The sequence below is a fragment of the Morus notabilis genome, unplaced genomic scaffold (genome assembly GCF_000414095.1).
Source record: "Morus notabilis unplaced genomic scaffold, ASM41409v2 Scaffold456, whole genome shotgun sequence".
Taxonomy (NCBI): domain Eukaryota; kingdom Viridiplantae; phylum Streptophyta; class Magnoliopsida; order Rosales; family Moraceae; genus Morus; species Morus notabilis.
In genome coordinates this window covers 137,630-155,381 of record NW_010367949.1, presented here as the reverse complement: position 1 = coordinate 155,381, position 17,752 = coordinate 137,630, and the positions used below count along the sequence as shown (strand labels likewise).

The 17,752-nt window shown below is 33.8% G+C and overlaps 1 protein-coding gene across 1 annotated transcript; it reads left to right on the top strand.

The window, feature by feature from the left end:
- Positions 1-309: 309 nt before the first annotated feature.
- Positions 310-8,216, top strand: LOC21397902 (gamma-glutamyl peptidase 5). The gene is made up of 4 exons (XM_024175969.1): positions 310-762; positions 7,380-7,532; positions 7,649-7,816; positions 7,927-8,216. Exons 1-4 carry the CDS (start codon positions 448-450, stop codon positions 8,029-8,031), a joined length of 741 nt encoding a protein of 246 aa, XP_024031737.1. The 5' UTR covers positions 310-447; the 3' UTR covers positions 8,032-8,216.
- The last annotated feature ends 9,536 nt before the right edge of the window (positions 8,217-17,752 follow it).

Below are 17,752 nucleotides of genomic sequence, written 5' to 3'. Positions count from 1 at the left end.
TTTAAGTTCTGTTACAGTAAAAAACTCTCAAAAATAATCACATCTAAATATTTTGTTATAATAAAAAATTCTCATATAAAATTATATCTCAACTCGAATTAAAAACTCAAATCAACGAACTAAACAGGTTTTATGTATATGGCAAATTTTTTTTTTTTTTTTTTTTTTTTTAAGGAAATACATGGCAAATTTGGTAAGCTAGTGGTGGGTGTCGAAATCGTAAATAGTTGCCCAAAACATGTCCTTTTTCTATAAACACTCCACTTTAAAAACACACCCATATGTTTTACAGCAAACCACCATCGTCATTTCCCCTTCTTTCTTCTTCTCACTCTCTGCTAGAGTTTCCCGATTCTGGAGAGAGAAAGACTCAGCCCATTCCTTATCTTGCCCTCCCACTAAGACCCCAACCCACAAATACACCAAGGCCAAATTAGTAATTTCGAGATGGCGGTGAAAAACAAGAAATTCGGGGTCCTGCTGTGCGCAGACGACACGGAGTACGTGAAGAAGGTGTACGGGGGGTACTTTGGGGTTTTCACGAGAATGCTGGAGGAGGAAGGGGAGACGTGGGAACTATTCAGGGTGACAAGTGGCGAGTTCCCGGACGACGATGAGCTCGAGACTTACGATGGGTTCGTTGTGACCGGCAGCAGGAAAGACGCCCATGGAACCGACGCCTGGATCTGCAGGCTTTTGGCTTTTCTAAAGAAGCTTGATTCCTTGAAGAAGAAGGTTCTCGGCATTTGCTTCGGACACCAGGTAAACTAATTAACTTTTTTTTTTTTTTTCTTTTTTGGGTGCTTGTTTCCTACTTTGTTTTAGTTTTAGTTTTTTTTTTTTTTTTCCTCCTCAGCGTATAGTCGGAGCCTTTGTGCCTTTGTTTTTGGTAATCTCGGTAAGTATTTTTTAAAATACATGAGTCAAGATTTTTATTTTAAACTCTTAATTTATAATTTTTTTAATTAAATAATTACACTAATAAAAGAATACTTATTAAGAGTAAGAGATAAATGTCTAAATTCATAACCAATTTCATAACGCTCGTAGCCGATTTTTGCCGCTAAGAAAAGCCCGTACAAATACAATTTAAAAGTACATGAGTCATGATTTTTATTTTTTATTCCTGATTTATAATTTTTTTAGTCAAATAATTACACTAATAAAAAAATATTTATCAAGAGTAAGCAGTAAACGTCCAAACTCATAGCCAATTTCGAAACACTCGTCGACGATTTATGTCGCTAGGTTGAAGAGCCCGCTTCCGCCGCGACCGTCGTTGTCGAACCCTCTCAAGAGGAAGCTTAGCATGGAGACGTTCGAGAGAACCCCGTCATTGGAACTTGCGAATTTGGTGTCCATTTATGGTTCGGTGTGGATTTTCTTTTCCAAATTGTTTTGTTCGTAATTGATGCAAAAAAGATGAGTTTTCCTTATGAATTAGCTTTCGATTTCTGACGATTTGGCGATTTCTTTGTCAATTTGGATCGGATTTTGTTGAGGATTCTGCGTAATTTTAATTTTAGGGTTTGCTGTTGCGATTGGGTAGGGATTGAAGGAGATAAATGTGAATTTAGTTTGAGGAAGAAACTGTGAAGCTTGAGCAGAAGAGAGAGTCGGTGGAACTTCCAAGTGAGTGAGAGTTTTGTTGTATCAAATTTGAAATTGAAGGCTGTGTTTGGAGTTATTTTTATTTTTGTTTTTCACATTTTTCGAGAAAGAAAAAATAAAAACGGGAAAGAAATAGAATTTGGCACAATTAAAGACAAACAACGGAAATGAAAACAATTTTTTGGTTTGGTGTAAAATAGGAGAGAAATGAAAAACGTTTTTTAGTCGTTTTTCATTTCTGTTTTCTCCTCTCACGAGTAGAGAGAAAGACACATTAATAGATTTTTTTTATACTGAAAACAATCTCTTAATAAAATTACCAAACACATTTTTAAAAATAATTTCTATCTAAGATTGAAAACGTTTTTATTTCTATTTTCATACAAAAAATAAAATCATTTTGAAACGAGTTCCAAACGCACTCAAAGTTTCTAGTTTCAATTCCTAATAATTGGGGTTTAGCCTAAAAGAAATAGAAAATAATATTTATTGGTAACAAATTTTTGCTTATTCTCTTTCTTTTCTTTTCTTTAATATCCCTTAAGACCCATTTAAAATTAAGGCTATTTTAGTATTTTCATAGTAAAAGGGGTCATGTGAGGTCTTTGTACAATTTACCATGAGAAATTTGATAGAATTTAACGGAAAAATCTTAATTGCACTAATTTAAAAAAATTAGGGATACGAATATTAAAAAAATAAAGATTAAATGTTACCTAAAAGTTAAGGATCATATGTGCTAATTACTTTTTAAGATAATATAAGATTGAGTCTTGCCCTTCATCATGGTAATGAAATAAAAGTAAGATTTTTGTTAACTTCCCACTTTTAATGTACATTACTTGTTTACTTTTGTTTTTTGTTCTTGTCTGTCACGAGTCTTTTGGTATGCTAAGCTAACTTTTTTCTCCCTAATTTTTTTTTAAATTTTCTTTTCGACAAATTGTTAGAATTTTTTTTAGAAGGAAAAACAAAAGAAAGAAAAGGAAAACCACCTTAACTTTAGAGTGGTTATGTGTCACGGTGTCAGTTATGTATTTCAGTAGGAATAGGATTATATAGCATACTCTCCTTGTTTGCTTCTTTTCTTTCTTATCACTCCTAGAAGTTTTTCTTTTATTTTATTGCTTTTTTTTAAAAAAAAAAAAAAAAAAAAAAAAAAAAAAAAAGGAAATGAAGAGGTGACTGAAATTTATTGGATTTTGGGTGTTTTGGGTATTGCCATTTCCGTTTCCAAAATTCCAATAGCGACGAAGGTTAATAAAAAGAAAAACAAAAACAAAAACAAAAACAAAACGAAAAAATGAGCTGCAAATAGGAAATTTTGTTGACATCTCATTGGTAGTTTTGAAAAGGAGATAATGACAAAAAGACGTGTTAAATTATTGGAATTTCGACAATTTGTCTATTTTATACACATTTGTTTTCCTTTAAAATTGGATTGAAAATATTTTTTTTAACTGATTTTTTCACGTTATATTCTTTGAATCCATTAAATAAGGAGATAACTTCGTTGTATTTTCATTAAGCCCCACCGATGTGGGAGGTTTTTACCATTATTTTGTCGAAAAAGTTTTAATTTATTCATCCAAACGTCTAATGTCATTTAGATCTAATAACTCTACAAAACACCTCGAGCTGTTTATCAAATTTAAACACCAAAACGTATGACAACACATTTACTAATATTTTATCCATCAAACAAGATATGCATTACCAATTTAAATACCATTTTCTGATTATATTTTAAGAAATTTATTGTCACATCTTTTTCTATCTAAAGTTCGATAAATAATCTAGTGCCTATAATATTAATCTTTTTTTTTTTTTACACTATTACACCTTTTTAGGGTAATTATTAGGCTTTTATAAGAATAAAAGAACAAATAAAATACAAGTTTTTCAAAAATATTTGGATTGGATCCGTGTGGAAGCAGGATGGCCGCGGATATTGTTGTACTGTCGCGTGGGGATTGAATGCTCAAAGTGTTTGGAGTGTTGTCAATCTCACATAAACTTCATGCGCGAGTAGTCCTTTGTTCGTACGATTTCAGCGCTCGTGTGTTCCATGATAGATTCTGTGTTTCAACGGTTTGGATTTATTGTCGATTCTATTTATAAGAATCCAAATCAGGACATTCTGATTGGGCCCACACAGTATTCACTCGGCACCTGTTGCGTGGAATGTACTTGTCAGGTTTCCATCTTAGACGAGCCCCCCCTTTTTTTTCTTTTTCTTTTTTCTTTCTTTTTTTGATGATTGGGAGGAGTAATTTAAGTTTTTTATTTTATATTAGAGAAGTAACTCTTTTTTCAAGTACACGAAAAATAATTTGACATGTTAGGATTAGTATTTCACTTAGCTTAATCAATGGAAATTTTTTAAAATTGACCCTTAAAAACTAATAAAAAATTAATATTGTTTATTGTGTTCACTATTACTCTTTATTTTAATTTATTTAAGTTGATCTGTTCAATAAAATAATAATTACAAGTACGAGGTCAATAATAAAAAGATAACTATTATAAAATGGTAGTTTTGCATTGTTCTCTTAGCAATAGAGCGAATAGTTCCCCTTTCTAGGAAAATATCTAGGTATAACCAATATACATATATAGTTCAAGCCAAAAAAAAAAAAAAAGAAGAATACATATATGGCTGCCAAAAATAGAAGAATGTATACATTCGGGATTACTCTATGCTTTCACTCAAAAAACAAAATTTTGAAAAGAAAGAAATAGAAATCCCCTATGCTAACACCACCTTTTCTCTCTATCCAAAAAAAAAAAAAAAAAAAAAAAAAAAAAAAAAAAAAAAAAAAAAAAACCTTTTCCTCTTTTTTTGTTTTTGTTTTATTGTTCGAAACAATATTTCCTACATGCCGCTATTTTTTTTTTTTTTTTTCTAATCCTTTATGCCGTTAATTAAGCTAATTTGATTTTGCCCCTAAACAGCCTTTGGGACCTAACCTACTACCATAATGAGGAGTTATATTGTTTCACAATGGTGGGTTCCACTGGTGGCACCATTATGTTTTAGGATATTTATATTTTTTTACTTTGTATTTTTAGGTTATTCGAAAAACATACCCTCAATTTTTAATTACATCAAATGTAGACCCTCGTTTAATACACAAATTCATACATTTTATGGATCAACATTCCATTTTGAGCACAAATGAAAAGAAAATTGGCTAGATAAAAAAAAAAAAAAAAGCCAATGGAGGTAAATAGTGGCCGAGAGAGACCATTAACTTGACTTTAAATTCAACCCAAATTACCCAGATTTACTATTATTTGCCATTGCCGAGAGAGACTGTACCCAAACATGTCCACAATGAAATCCTCCATGCAACCCCATGGATTAGCGTAGCCATGAATATGTTCTCCATCAAAATCTGACTTTACCAAAATCTCGCAAATCTTTTATCAACGTAGCAAGAAATTCACCCAAAACACCAAAAGCAAATGATCTATACATGCTTCTCCTGGCGTGGAAGCGAGACAAACCTCTCCTTGTCTTGACATGGCCGTTCTCGTCGTCAAAGTCAGTGACGGAACCCCTAAACGACCAAGAACCCGGAGGTCGCAAGCCTTCCCATCGCCACGCTCGCTGCCCGCTTGAGTACTTCGTACGTGGGATGAGGATGGGGCTGAGATGCCTTCGGCAGTGGTTGAATATGGCTGGGTTGGGTAGCGGATATCGTGGTGAGGTCAGGGAGGATTTTTTTTATTTTTTTTTCCTTTCATTTTTCAGGGGTTTTTTTTTTTTTTTAGGGTTTTTTCTTTTAGTCATCGTTTATTTCACCGATTCAAGTTCTGATACAGTAAAAAGCTCTCAAAAACAGTTACATTTAATTTTTTTACTATAATAAAAAAATTCACATAAAATCACATCTCAACTCGAATCAGCGAACTAAACGGACCCTTAATATTTTCTACATTCAAGGGTATTTTGGGTATTGAAAGATTAAAATTGAGTTTTGATTGATAAGAGATTTGGATTTGCCTATTAAATCTAATGCGAAAGTATGTGTTTGGTGAGGTTAAAAATCAGAGAGGTATATTTTTTAAATAAACTTAAAATAGGAGCTACAAAAATGTAAATAACCTTGTTTTTTAATTTTTTGAGAAAAAATTGTTTGTTAAATTTTGGTTGGCCAGTGGGCACATGGTTGACGCTGTGCCAGCTAAGAAGCACACATCCTTCTTCTTTTCTTTTCTTTTCTTTTCTTTTCTTTTTTTTTTTTTTTTTTTGATGAAGTAAATGCTTACCCTACAAATCACTAGGACTTGAAACTTAACTAGAAAGCATATGTCCTTCAGTGCCCATTCTAGTGGGTAATATAAATTCCACCTTTCTAGAACAAGACAAACTCCTCAATTTTGGCCTTTTTTTCCTCCCCGTTTTTTGCCATTGCAATATGTGGTTATATCATAATCATAGGAAGTCTTATGAACCATAGTCTAAGATCACTCCATGAGATTTGCAAATTGTTGGAAAATCATTCCATTAATTAGGATAAGCTTCCACATAAGATCTTTGTCCTATATATTAACTTATTAGCTCTGAAAGATAATGTATATCCAATATATTATATTATATTATATATATATATAGTAGAAAATCTAAAATGACCCTAATGTAGAGAAAGCGGGATATGTACGTATATATGTGTTAAAAAACTTTGCGTGTCACGTACCACTGTTGTCGGTCGATAAAATCACTCTTAACTCGTGGAAAATGGTGGTGACTCTTCTTGTATTCATTTTTTATTACATGATGATATATTAATAAATTGCCTTTATACCTAGGGCAGTACATATGTGCCCATTTGTTGAAGCAAACGTCATTTTAATTTAATTATCTTCATAGTCACATGCATGGTTTCATGGCAAAACGTTTATGGGTTGTTGTCCCCCATTGATGTCGTAGGATAGAGGGCCCACAAGGAAATACATTATTATATATGCAACACGTTAAACAGTAAATAAACATTTTTTAGTGGACCACCTATAATTTCTTTTTTTTTTTTTTTTTTTTTTTTTTTTTTTTTTTTTGGCTAGTAGTGTCATTTTCAAGTTGATAGTATGGGCGGTTCCTCCACTTAATATGGTCAATTAATAAAATTCTTCTCCACTTTTAAAGATGATTTTCACGAAGAAAGTTACTAGTTATTGTCACCACGATTTTAATCATGATTAGTGATTTTTAGAGTTCATGTGCTCTTTATCGGACGCTTTATCTCATACAATTATTATGTTAATATTACCTTTTTTTCTTTTCTTTCTTTTTTTTTTCTTTTTTTTTTTTTTTTTTTTGGGTTAGCGGTACTTTGAGTCGTACAAACCATACATGATATGTCGTTCTTTTGTGCTAGAATTCATAGTGGTAACACTTTTGCTTGGCAAAAGAGGAAAATTTGTACTATTTTGATATGATCATTGTTATTTATTCGGTGTGCACAATTTTATGGAGTTTGTTAAAAGGAGAAAAAGGGGGTTAGGGTGTTGAGCAGGAACACCACTATAGTATATGTATTGGGTACACAAGTGCGTGATTACATTGACAAACTTTATTGTGCTTTTTTTATAGAATAAGAATTTGACTTCCATCAATAAATAATGCTAACTATAACTTCTGAAATCATCAACATCTCTCTAACAAGAAATCCCAATCTTCACCTATTATCAAGGTTCTTCATTCCTTTAAGTTGTTTCTAGTGTTAAAAATATTTTTGTATTCTCATTGTTTTTTCCTTGGTTAGATATTAAGCCGGGCATTGGGAGGGAAATCAGGCCGTTCAATCACAGGGTGGGATATAGGAATCAGAACCGTCCACTTTTCATCGTCATCAAAGTTCTTCTCATGGCTCAAAATGCCAAACCTACTCTGCATCTATGAAATTCACCGAGATGAGGTACTTTTTGTACTCAAACTACTTCAAACTAAAAAAAAAAATGTTAAACAAAATTTATCAAACCAATTTAGCATTAAAATGTGACATAACTATAACATGTATTGTGTTGAAATTAGGTGTGGGAGCTTCCGCCAAAGGCCGAGGTAATTGCATGGTCTGATAAGACTGGAGTGGAGATGTTTGGATATGGTGACCACATTTTGGGCATCCAAGGTCACCCTGAATACACCAAGGACATACTTCTTAACCTCATTGATCGTCTAGTCAAGCTCGATCACATCGAGGTAGGTCGTTCATCTGATCAAACCCTAATCATCGATTAATTTCTCGTATAGTCAATCTATCAACAAGTATTCGTTACATAAGGATCACAATTTTCATTTGTTTCTTGTAGGACTCCGAATCCGAGGAGTTGAAAGCCAAGGTGGAGGCGGCACGCGAGCCCGATAGGGAGGCATGGAAGAGGTTGTGCATTAGCTTTCTCAAGGGTGGATTATGATGGTGAATGTTCAATTTCTAGAAGGAAACCCTGGAAATGGAGAAGTGGGGGAAAAGAAAAATAATGGATATATAAGCTGGTGTTTTGTTATTATAAAAAAAAATAAAAAAAAAACTGGTAAGTTAAGGTTCTGAAGTAGTGTGTGTTAGGCAGTAAGCCATAATGGAATTGTGAGTGCTTAAATACTTGTGCTAATCCCTTGTTAAAAAAAAAAAAAAAAAGGACTTGTGCTAATAACATCTAATTAGTTAATTAACAATTAATGTTTTTCACTTCTATGCTAAGTTTTTGGAAGTTGATGATTTTGAACCTCGATCTAATTGGTAGATCCCCCGCCGTGGATGATTTATCTCCTTAAAGTTCCTTAAAACTTTAAAAACAAAAACGTAAAGCGCTTCAGTGTGATTATTAGCCTTTAGCTTCTACAATAATATCTACAATGAAAGTGTGAATGTATATACCGGAATGGAGCTTTTGTTTGATAAGAAGAAAAAAGGGGAAGGAAACAAAAAAAAACAAAACAAAGCACCACAACCAAAAAGAGACTTAAAAAAATAAAATAAATAAATAATAAAAAGACAACCAAAATGAACGATTTAATTAACAAAACGCATTCCGCCAAGGGAATGAAACTGGCCTCACTCACTGTCTAGCTAATCTGCCGTTGATATGTCGTGTTTGGAGGAGATCATATCATGGGTTTCATTTCCGCCTACGTAAATGAATTGTGAGAACACGTGATGTTCGAGAACTTCGCATGATAATATACAAGAACCATTCTTATGGAGAACATGAAATTCCAAGGGATAGAGATGCGCCTCACCTTAGGCCCGCTATGGGCTTGGGCCGGGCCTGACACGGCCCTAAACAGTTCAGGATCGTGCCTGAACCGGGCATAAGAGAAGACCTTCAGGCCTAGCCCTGGCCCAGGCCCTTGTCCGTAAGGGCCAAGGCCGGGCCCAGGCCCTTCACGGGCCGGTCCTGACCCTTTTAATATTTAATGAAAAAAGAAATATAGCATATGCCTCAAAAGATGTGATTTTATTGAATTGAAATAATACGAATAAGTACACATAAATGATTGTCTCGTTAAAAACCTTACCAAGTAAAACACGTGGGGAAGACAAAACTTTAGCGAAGGAAAAAAGAATGCAGTATACAAGGATAAGTAAATTACACTGTGGCCGAATTGCTTTCAGAAGATTCTTTTATGTCTAAGTTTGAAAAATATTCTTGAAGTGTATCATCTGTATAGTGTTGGTTTCGTCTTCTGGCATCTTTCCAGTCTTTCACGCACATTAGCCCCTCCAAGATATCCAGATAAAATCTGATCCTCTTCTTGTCAAGAATTCGATTGCTTGCACTAAGTGCTTGCTCCGATGCTACCGTTAACACTGTAGTTGTCAAAATGTCACGTGTTATTATGGACAGTGTTGGAAAACGATCTGTCTTAATCTTCTACCACTGTAAGATGTCCAGTTTGTCGTCATCAATTATAAAATTTGATTCAAAATATTTTACTTGTTTTGAAGACGCTTATGTTGATGACGAACCCGAAGCTTTCTCCTTCCTCTTTAAGAAGCTCTACGAAGGCCCCGAACTGCTCCTTGACGTCGAAGTTGCATGTTCTTGTTGTCATGTTCCATATTTTTTTCATACAAAGCAAACAAGTGTTCTAACATTTTCCTAGCCTCTTCTATGGTTAGTTGCATACCAATACCTAAATTATTTGCTATAGCATACATCAAACATTCGGTCCCAACTAATCCGCATCTAGGATCTAAAATAGTTGCTAATGAATATAACATAGGACAACCGACCCAATAACTTTTAAATTTAGCTTCCATTTCATTAACTATAGGTCCAAAAAGATCAATATCCCTATAAAATGCAAATGTTTCAAAAATATTAAATAATTGATGCAAAGCTAGATGCGCAGTAGGATAATAAACACCAGAAAGTAATTCGGTAGCGTTATAAAGTACTTCTACAAATTTAAAAAAGTACTCACATATCTTCCAATCTGCATCGTAAATAAAATGCTCACCATGATTACTATTCACGTACGTAGTGATGATATGTTGATACGGAATTACAGTCTTCAACATTAAGTAGGTGGAGTTCCACCTATGTCTCACATCAGTTGGAACCTTTCTTGGCCGCATCTGTTATTCCTGTAATATTGTCAAAATTCTTGGAGCCGAGCTCCAGAACTAGGTATGAAAGATAACGATTCTCTAATTTTTGTTAGATTATGAGAAATAGATTCAATAGCTGCTTGTACTACTAAATTAATTATATGACATGCACACCTTTGATGAAAAATTTGACACCAAAAGGTGCTTTCAAATTAGCTTTAAACATGTTAATAGCAGCTGTATTAGTTGATGCATTATCAAAAGTAATTGTTAAAACTTTATCTTCGATCCCATAAAAATTAAAAATTTCCATTATAGTTGAAAAAATAACATCTGCATTATGTGAAAATGGACATAAATGAAAACTAATTATTTGCTTTTGTAAAATCCAATCCCCCTTAACATAATGTGTCGTGACGCATAAATAACCAGTTTTATTGCACCCTTCCTAAAGATCAGAAGTACATGAGACTATAGTATTAAAAGACCTAAAATTATCAACTAGAGATTGTCTCATTGCATAAAAAACTTTCATGCAATCAGCTCGAGTTGTGTTTCTACTTACCCATTTAAATTGTGGACAGAATACCATCTGAATGAATTCTTCAAATGCTGAATCATCTGCAAAAGACAAAGGTAATTCGGCACTAGCTAAAAATTTAGCTAGTGACGTTGTGTATCATATGTAAAATTTTGTAAACCTTGTGATGTGAGTGATAGTGTTTGTTGGCGGGAGTCCACACTACCACCTTAGTGCAACAGTAGACATGCTTTCTAATGTCTATCAAGATGGACAGTACCCCACCCTTTTTGTTAGAAAAATATTTTTTACAATATTTACATACCGTGCGCATTTCAACTTCACATGATTTTGGATTAGGCCGTAGCTCCTCGGTGAAATGTTGCCATGCAGGAGCAGTTCGCGGTCTTTTTTCCTGGCACGTTCTCTAACTTCCTCATTGTGCACCGATTGATTATCAACTGGAACAGTATCTAGTTCAGTAGGGTTAGAGTTATACATCAATATTTTATCCTCGTAAAATGATTGATCTCCAAGATCAGGGAAATCATGGAAATTTCCTTCCGTAATTTTCTGTAACATAAATTCATGTTAACAAAAGGGTTTATAAACAATAAACAATGTAATTAAACATTAAATAGAAAACATATTATATCAAAAATAATTAGAACTAAGATTCAATACCTTTGTTTTTCAGGATGTGGTGAAATTTGATTGAAAATTGTAAACGAAACAATTAAGAGAAACTTAAGAATCGAAAGAGAAAACTAAGAATCAAGGAGAGGATATGAGAGATAGAGTTATGAGAGTGAGAGGAGTTGAGAGTTGAAAGAGAGGCAGAAGTGTAAAGAATGTTGTGAGTCAAGTAGGGTATTTATAGGGATTTTTAGAGGGATTTTCAGTATATAGCCGTTGGGAACGTCACCGACCGGGCCGGATCTATCCGTTGCAGACCCTTAGGCCCATGACGTGCCGGGCTCAGTGTGATCGTTGGACACGCGACGGGCCCCGTGCTGGGTTGGGCCAGTGCCTCCCACGGGCCTGGGCCGTGTCAGGGCCGCGGGCTGGGGATTTGCAACCCAACCCTAACCCACGAGGTCCATCACAGTACAGAACCGGACCGTACCAGACCAGACACTGAAGTAGGCTGGGCCGGACCGTCCATGAACAGCCCAACCCAATTGACAACGCTACCAAGGGAACTCCAGTTAATTACTTAAAAATTATGGGACTCTGAAAATGCACCCTAAAGATCAATCTCTTTGGTAGTATTGAAAACAATGGTATCCTTGTTTTCCTCAATTTAAAACTAGTTTTGGGAACTGCCTATAAATACATCCTTATATATAAATTGGTGGAACTTTTGGCCAGTTTGAGACAGAATTACCACAGAAGGTAGAACAGGAGAGAGAATCCAAAATGATATTTGTAATTTTTTCTTTTTTTGGTGGAAGAAGATATTTATAATCTTTCATTATTAATAAAATTCGCTGGTAGATATAGGTCTGATTAATGACCAAAGCACTAGAAAAAATTTTGCTTTTCTCTTCTACCACCTCCTAGAATATGGCAGATAATCCAAAAAATAGAAAACTATATTAGTTTCTTTAAAGGGTTTTTCTCTTATAAAGCTTTAGTATAGATAAGGACAGTTTTTATCATTAAATCTAATTAAAATCATATCATATTAAAAAAAAAAATATTTCTCATATAGACATGAAGATTGAAAATAGAATATTTTTGATAGTTTATCTTTTCAGAGTTTATCGGATAAATCTTATTCAAATGCAAATTGATGCTTATTAAGATTATTTCTCTCACCTTCGTGTCAACAAGTCTGAGTCAACCTCATGAATGAAGGTTTAAATCTCTCAAGAAGATAATTATGCTATTGGAGTCATTATAAACCTTATAATCTCTCTTTTAAAAATGAAAATTCACTGTAGGACTTTTTTTTTTTTAATTGATAATACGTACTTTTTGTTGGATTAAGTTTTCAATAACTTTGTATTATATAATATAAAATTTTAACATAAATTTCCACAAATGAAGTAGTTAAAATCTTAATTAAACAGTTCAATTAGCAATTCTTACCGATAGTTAATTAAAATGAGAGTCCTATCATGAAAGTGCCCTCTAAATACTTGCTTAGATATCAGTATAGTCGTGCACTTGTCTTTCATATATCGATTATGTCTTTTCATATTTTCTAGTTTATTATGGGTCACTTTGCCCGGTGTTGGAGTGTTTGACACGGGTTTTGCAAGTTTTCTCTCTACTAATGATTTCTTTATACATTTTCACCCGATTCAAATTTAAAATTTAAATTTTATTATAATAAAAATTTTTTAAAAATAATTATATTTAATTTTTTTATTATAATAAAAAATTATATCTCAATTTAAATTAAAAAATTAAACGGAATATTAAAATATATAACTCGAAGATAAGACGGCACACTCACTGCTGATTTAAGTAACGTCCAATTACCTCATGATTTCGATAAGGATGTTTTCCCCCTTATTTTCTCCCGAACTTTCTTTTGTTCCTTTTTTTGTTTATTTGTGTTGTCGTTTCAACAAACCTCTCATGGGAACATTTACCAAACAGTAAAACAGTGTAATAAGATCAAATATCATTAATTTCTGTTTGTTTGATTATTAGATGTTATGATGAGAAATAATATGATTCCTTTTATAATATAGGTGTGTCTATTTCCTTTTTTTTTTTTTTTTTTTTTTACTTTACACACACCCTTTTTTAGTATCATTAAATTACCCATTAATATAATTATTATTAAGGAGAATAATATTTAAAAATAATCATTACACACCATCATAAGAAAAAACAAAAATAAGTGAATGTTGCCAGCAATTTCTGATAAGTTAAAGCAATTAAAGAATTGATTAAGGAAAAAAAAAAAAAAAAGCAATAAAGGAAGCAATGTTCGCGGTGGACATTGTCGCTTGTTGCCCTTCTACTCATAGAGCACTGTATGAATGGCCATAATAATATGAAATATATAAACTATCTTAGGTCTCGTTCACTTCGCTGATTCGAGTTTAGAATTCGAGTTGAGATGTGATTTTATGTGAGAGCTTTTTACTGTAATAAAAAAGTTAGATGTGATTGTTTGTGAGAGCTTTTTACTGTAAAAAAACTCAAATTCTAAAATCGAATCAGCGAAATGAATGGGACCTTAATCTCTTTGCTGTAAATACTGACGCATCATGACAAAAATATATAAATAAATAAAAGTTGACATCCCCGTTAAACAGTAACATCATAGAAGAACGGCAAAAAAAAGTTGGAGACCAATGTTCTTATTAACCATCTCTTCTAACAAAAAAAAAAAAAAAAGGCCAATTCAATTCCATATATATGAAAAAAAAAATACTAGAAAGAAAATGACAAGTTTGATTAGTACGGATGAAAAAAAGAAAAACAATACAATTAGTTATAGGGACTTTTTTAAAAAAAAAAATTTAAGATGGTGTAATGGTTAAAGAATGTGTGTAAAAAACAGCATTCGGGGTGATTTTTTTGAAATTTTAAGAAGGGGTAACAAGTAGAATAAGTAGTTTAAGAACGTGTGTGGAAAAAAAAGTGTCATAGACGTATCATTATAGTATTTATTAAAATTAAGAATATTATTATTATTATTATAATCATTAAAAAGTCTTTTTACACAATCAAATAATAATTAACTATATAGTAATCTATTAACGGTAGATAAGTAAATTAAGCATTTATTTCCTTTGTTAAGAAATCAATATAAAAGGATATAAGAATTGATATTGCCTAACTTTACTTTGACATTCAAAATAATGAAAATTCAAATTTTAAACCGTAACATTTATATCATCATGAGTTTTATAAAATTTTTCAACTTAAACCAGCATTTGTCTTTAGCATTTGTTTCAAAAGTGCGTTTGGAATTCATTTTAAAATAATTTTATTTTTTGTATGAAAATAAAAATAAAAACGTTTTGACAGAAATTATTTTTAAAAATGTGTTTAGTAGATTTATTAAGAGACTATTTTCAGTGTAAAAAAACTCATTAATGTCTCTCTTTCTCTCTCTCTTTCCGAGAGAAGACAAAATGAAAATAAAAAATGAAAAAACGACTCCCCTCCTCTTTCAATCGACACACTCGACGCAGATAGCTCCGGTGGCCCCGGCTTCTGCCTCTATCAAGCGGCGGCAACCCCCACCTCCATAGCCACAGCATGGAGGAGCAGCTCCTTAATCCGCACTACAACCAATCTAAATTTTCTCCATATCGATATATGATGCTAAACCGAGACCGAGATAGAGAGAGAGGGGGCTGCCCCTTTGTTGGTTTTTCGAGACAAAAGCACTCAAAAGTCGTTTTTCATTTCTCTCTCATTTTACACTAAACCAAAAAATCGTTTTCATTTCCGTTTTTTGTCTTTATTGAGCCAAACGCCGTTTTGAGAACATTTTCATTTTTTCTTTCTCGAAAAACATGAAAAATAAAAACGGGATCAATTCCAAACATGGCCCATGATATGTGTTTCTTCAATTTCACCTTCTTCAGCAAAGTCTGCACTACTAAAGGTAGGAATTATAGGAATACAAGAGGGACATACCTCCTGTATAATTTGAGGCTCTTTGACTCGCTCCTTCTTAACTACAGTATCTTGAGCAACTTCAGGGGAGTACTCACCAGGGTTGGCAATCCGGATAGTGACACGACGACACGATTCGAAATCTACACAAAATTAGCGGGTTTAAGTTTACTATAAATGAGTTTAGGTCATAATTAAGTTGACACGATTAATAAATGAGTTGGGTTAAGATTGACCTCCTAACACGAAGTTACATGAATCGACACGATTAACTATATGTATCGTCTGCAATCTAATGATATATGATATAACATGAAAATTTATATGACATATTAAATACAAATAATGTTAATTTTAATATTTGTAGGTAAAATTCATTTATTTTTCTTTAAAAAAAAAGATAAATTGACCAATAAACATTTTAAACATGTCTTGACCGTATTAAATAAGTCATTATTATATTAGTTATTTATTTAATATATTAATTTAGAAGGGTTATACGAGTTGACACGATTAATAAATAGATCGTGTTTGCGTTGACATTTTTAATATGTTTAATAAACAATGCATGTTTAGGTTGATATTTTCTGACACAACTAATAAACGGGTTGATACGAACACGACCCACTAACACGAATTGTCACCCAACCAAACGTCCCTCCAAATGAGATTAAATTTCAGTGGCTAAATTAATAGCCATCGATAAATTCCACACATACACCAAAGACATTTTCATCTCTAATCAATTCTCTTAATCCACTAACAAATCTAGCAACAACATGAATACCAAGTTCTTTAGTATCATTTGCAGCACTTGGATATTGAAACTCATCAGCATATTCACACACTTTCCTATTTCCTTGTTGACAATTTCTATATTGTTGAAACAAAACCATATCGAAGTTAGCAGGGAGAAATCGATCACACAATAGCTCTTTAATGCTAGCCCAATTTTGGGTGGACCTTTCTCCTCCCTTTTTCTTTGTTGCATTAGTCGACTCCAAGATTGAGCACAACCCCTTAATTTGCAAACCACTATTCGGACCTGCCTATATCTTCTTCCACAACAATACATTCAAAGCAATAATCCAGAGACAACAATCAATCTAAGAACTCCTCTATTTGATTACTACGGCCATCAAAAGTTTGAAGCTCCAATTAAGAGAAGAGTCAAGAGGATGAATACCGTGCAGATTCCTCTGGGGTTCTTGAGTTCCAAAATTTCTGGTGATATCATCAACAGAGAACCCCTCTAAGTCCGCAAAATCATCTCTATTGAAGCTTTGGAAATCTAATTGAAAAGTAGAAATTGGTGGTAGTAGATTGGCGGTAGTAGATCTCCCGCGATGCTCTGCTTCCTTCCTCGTTGTAATTGTCGCTGGACTCAGTAAGACAATTCAACTCGGAAATCCGTTGTGTTTTCTACATGAGTTTCGTCAAACAACAGTCTCAGAGGGACATCTTTGGTTTCCTGCTCTCACGGAGGTCTGGGCCGAACCCCTCGTGAAGCATAAACAGCAGACGCTCGATCAGAATCTTGCGTTGCGTCATACCCGTAGATCTCCAACTTGTTTAGGCCGACGGTGAGTGAAATCTCCCCCTCGATTCCGTCGGAGCTCTTGATTTGCCCAGTAGGCCTTCAACAGACCATGATCTTCGTTGAGGTACGGCGACTACTTTCTGCCATAGCCAGCCATCGGAGCTTAGGCCAACCTTCGCTCTGATACTAATTGATGTAGAAATCACGAGTAAACCTTAATGAACACAATTCCGACCAGGAAAAAGGGTGATTAAAATTGAATCAACCCTTATGGATAGATTAATCGGAGAAAACCTTAACTATTACAGGGATAGCCTCTCAGCCAAAGTTCAATACAAAACATCAACTTACTCTCCAAACAGCAAAACAAAAGAGATAAAACCCCAAACAATCTTATGCTAACAACGAATATGCATTCAGCTCCTAACCAAAAACACATAACGCACAAAAGACCATAAACGACAAGTCGTTCAGGCAGCACTGGTGATGTTCCCTGCATCACTAACATTTAACACGTATTTGCGGGAAGAAAAATGCTAGCATCCACCTTCATATGAAGGTGGAAACATCCTCCTTCATATCCTACAGCCTTTTTGGTCCCCATACTCCCAGCAAAACGTGGAGTCATGATCAGAGAACCCCACTGAGGACTTTTTAAGACGGGGCAGGTTTTAGCTGTCCGTCCTGCTTGTTTAGAGAGCAGGGTAAATGCAAAACCCATCAGGCAAGGGAACTTGCCCCGAACCATTTGTTAATTTTACAAAAAAAAAATTTAACTTTCTTCTTTTAATAACCTGTGAAATAGAAACAAAAGGCTGTACACAACAAGGGAGCCGGGGGCCAAATCATCGGCTCTTTCACCCTCTGAACTCTTTCACATTCAGACCAACAAGCACCCCATGAAGATCATGGAACAGCGACTCAACCCGA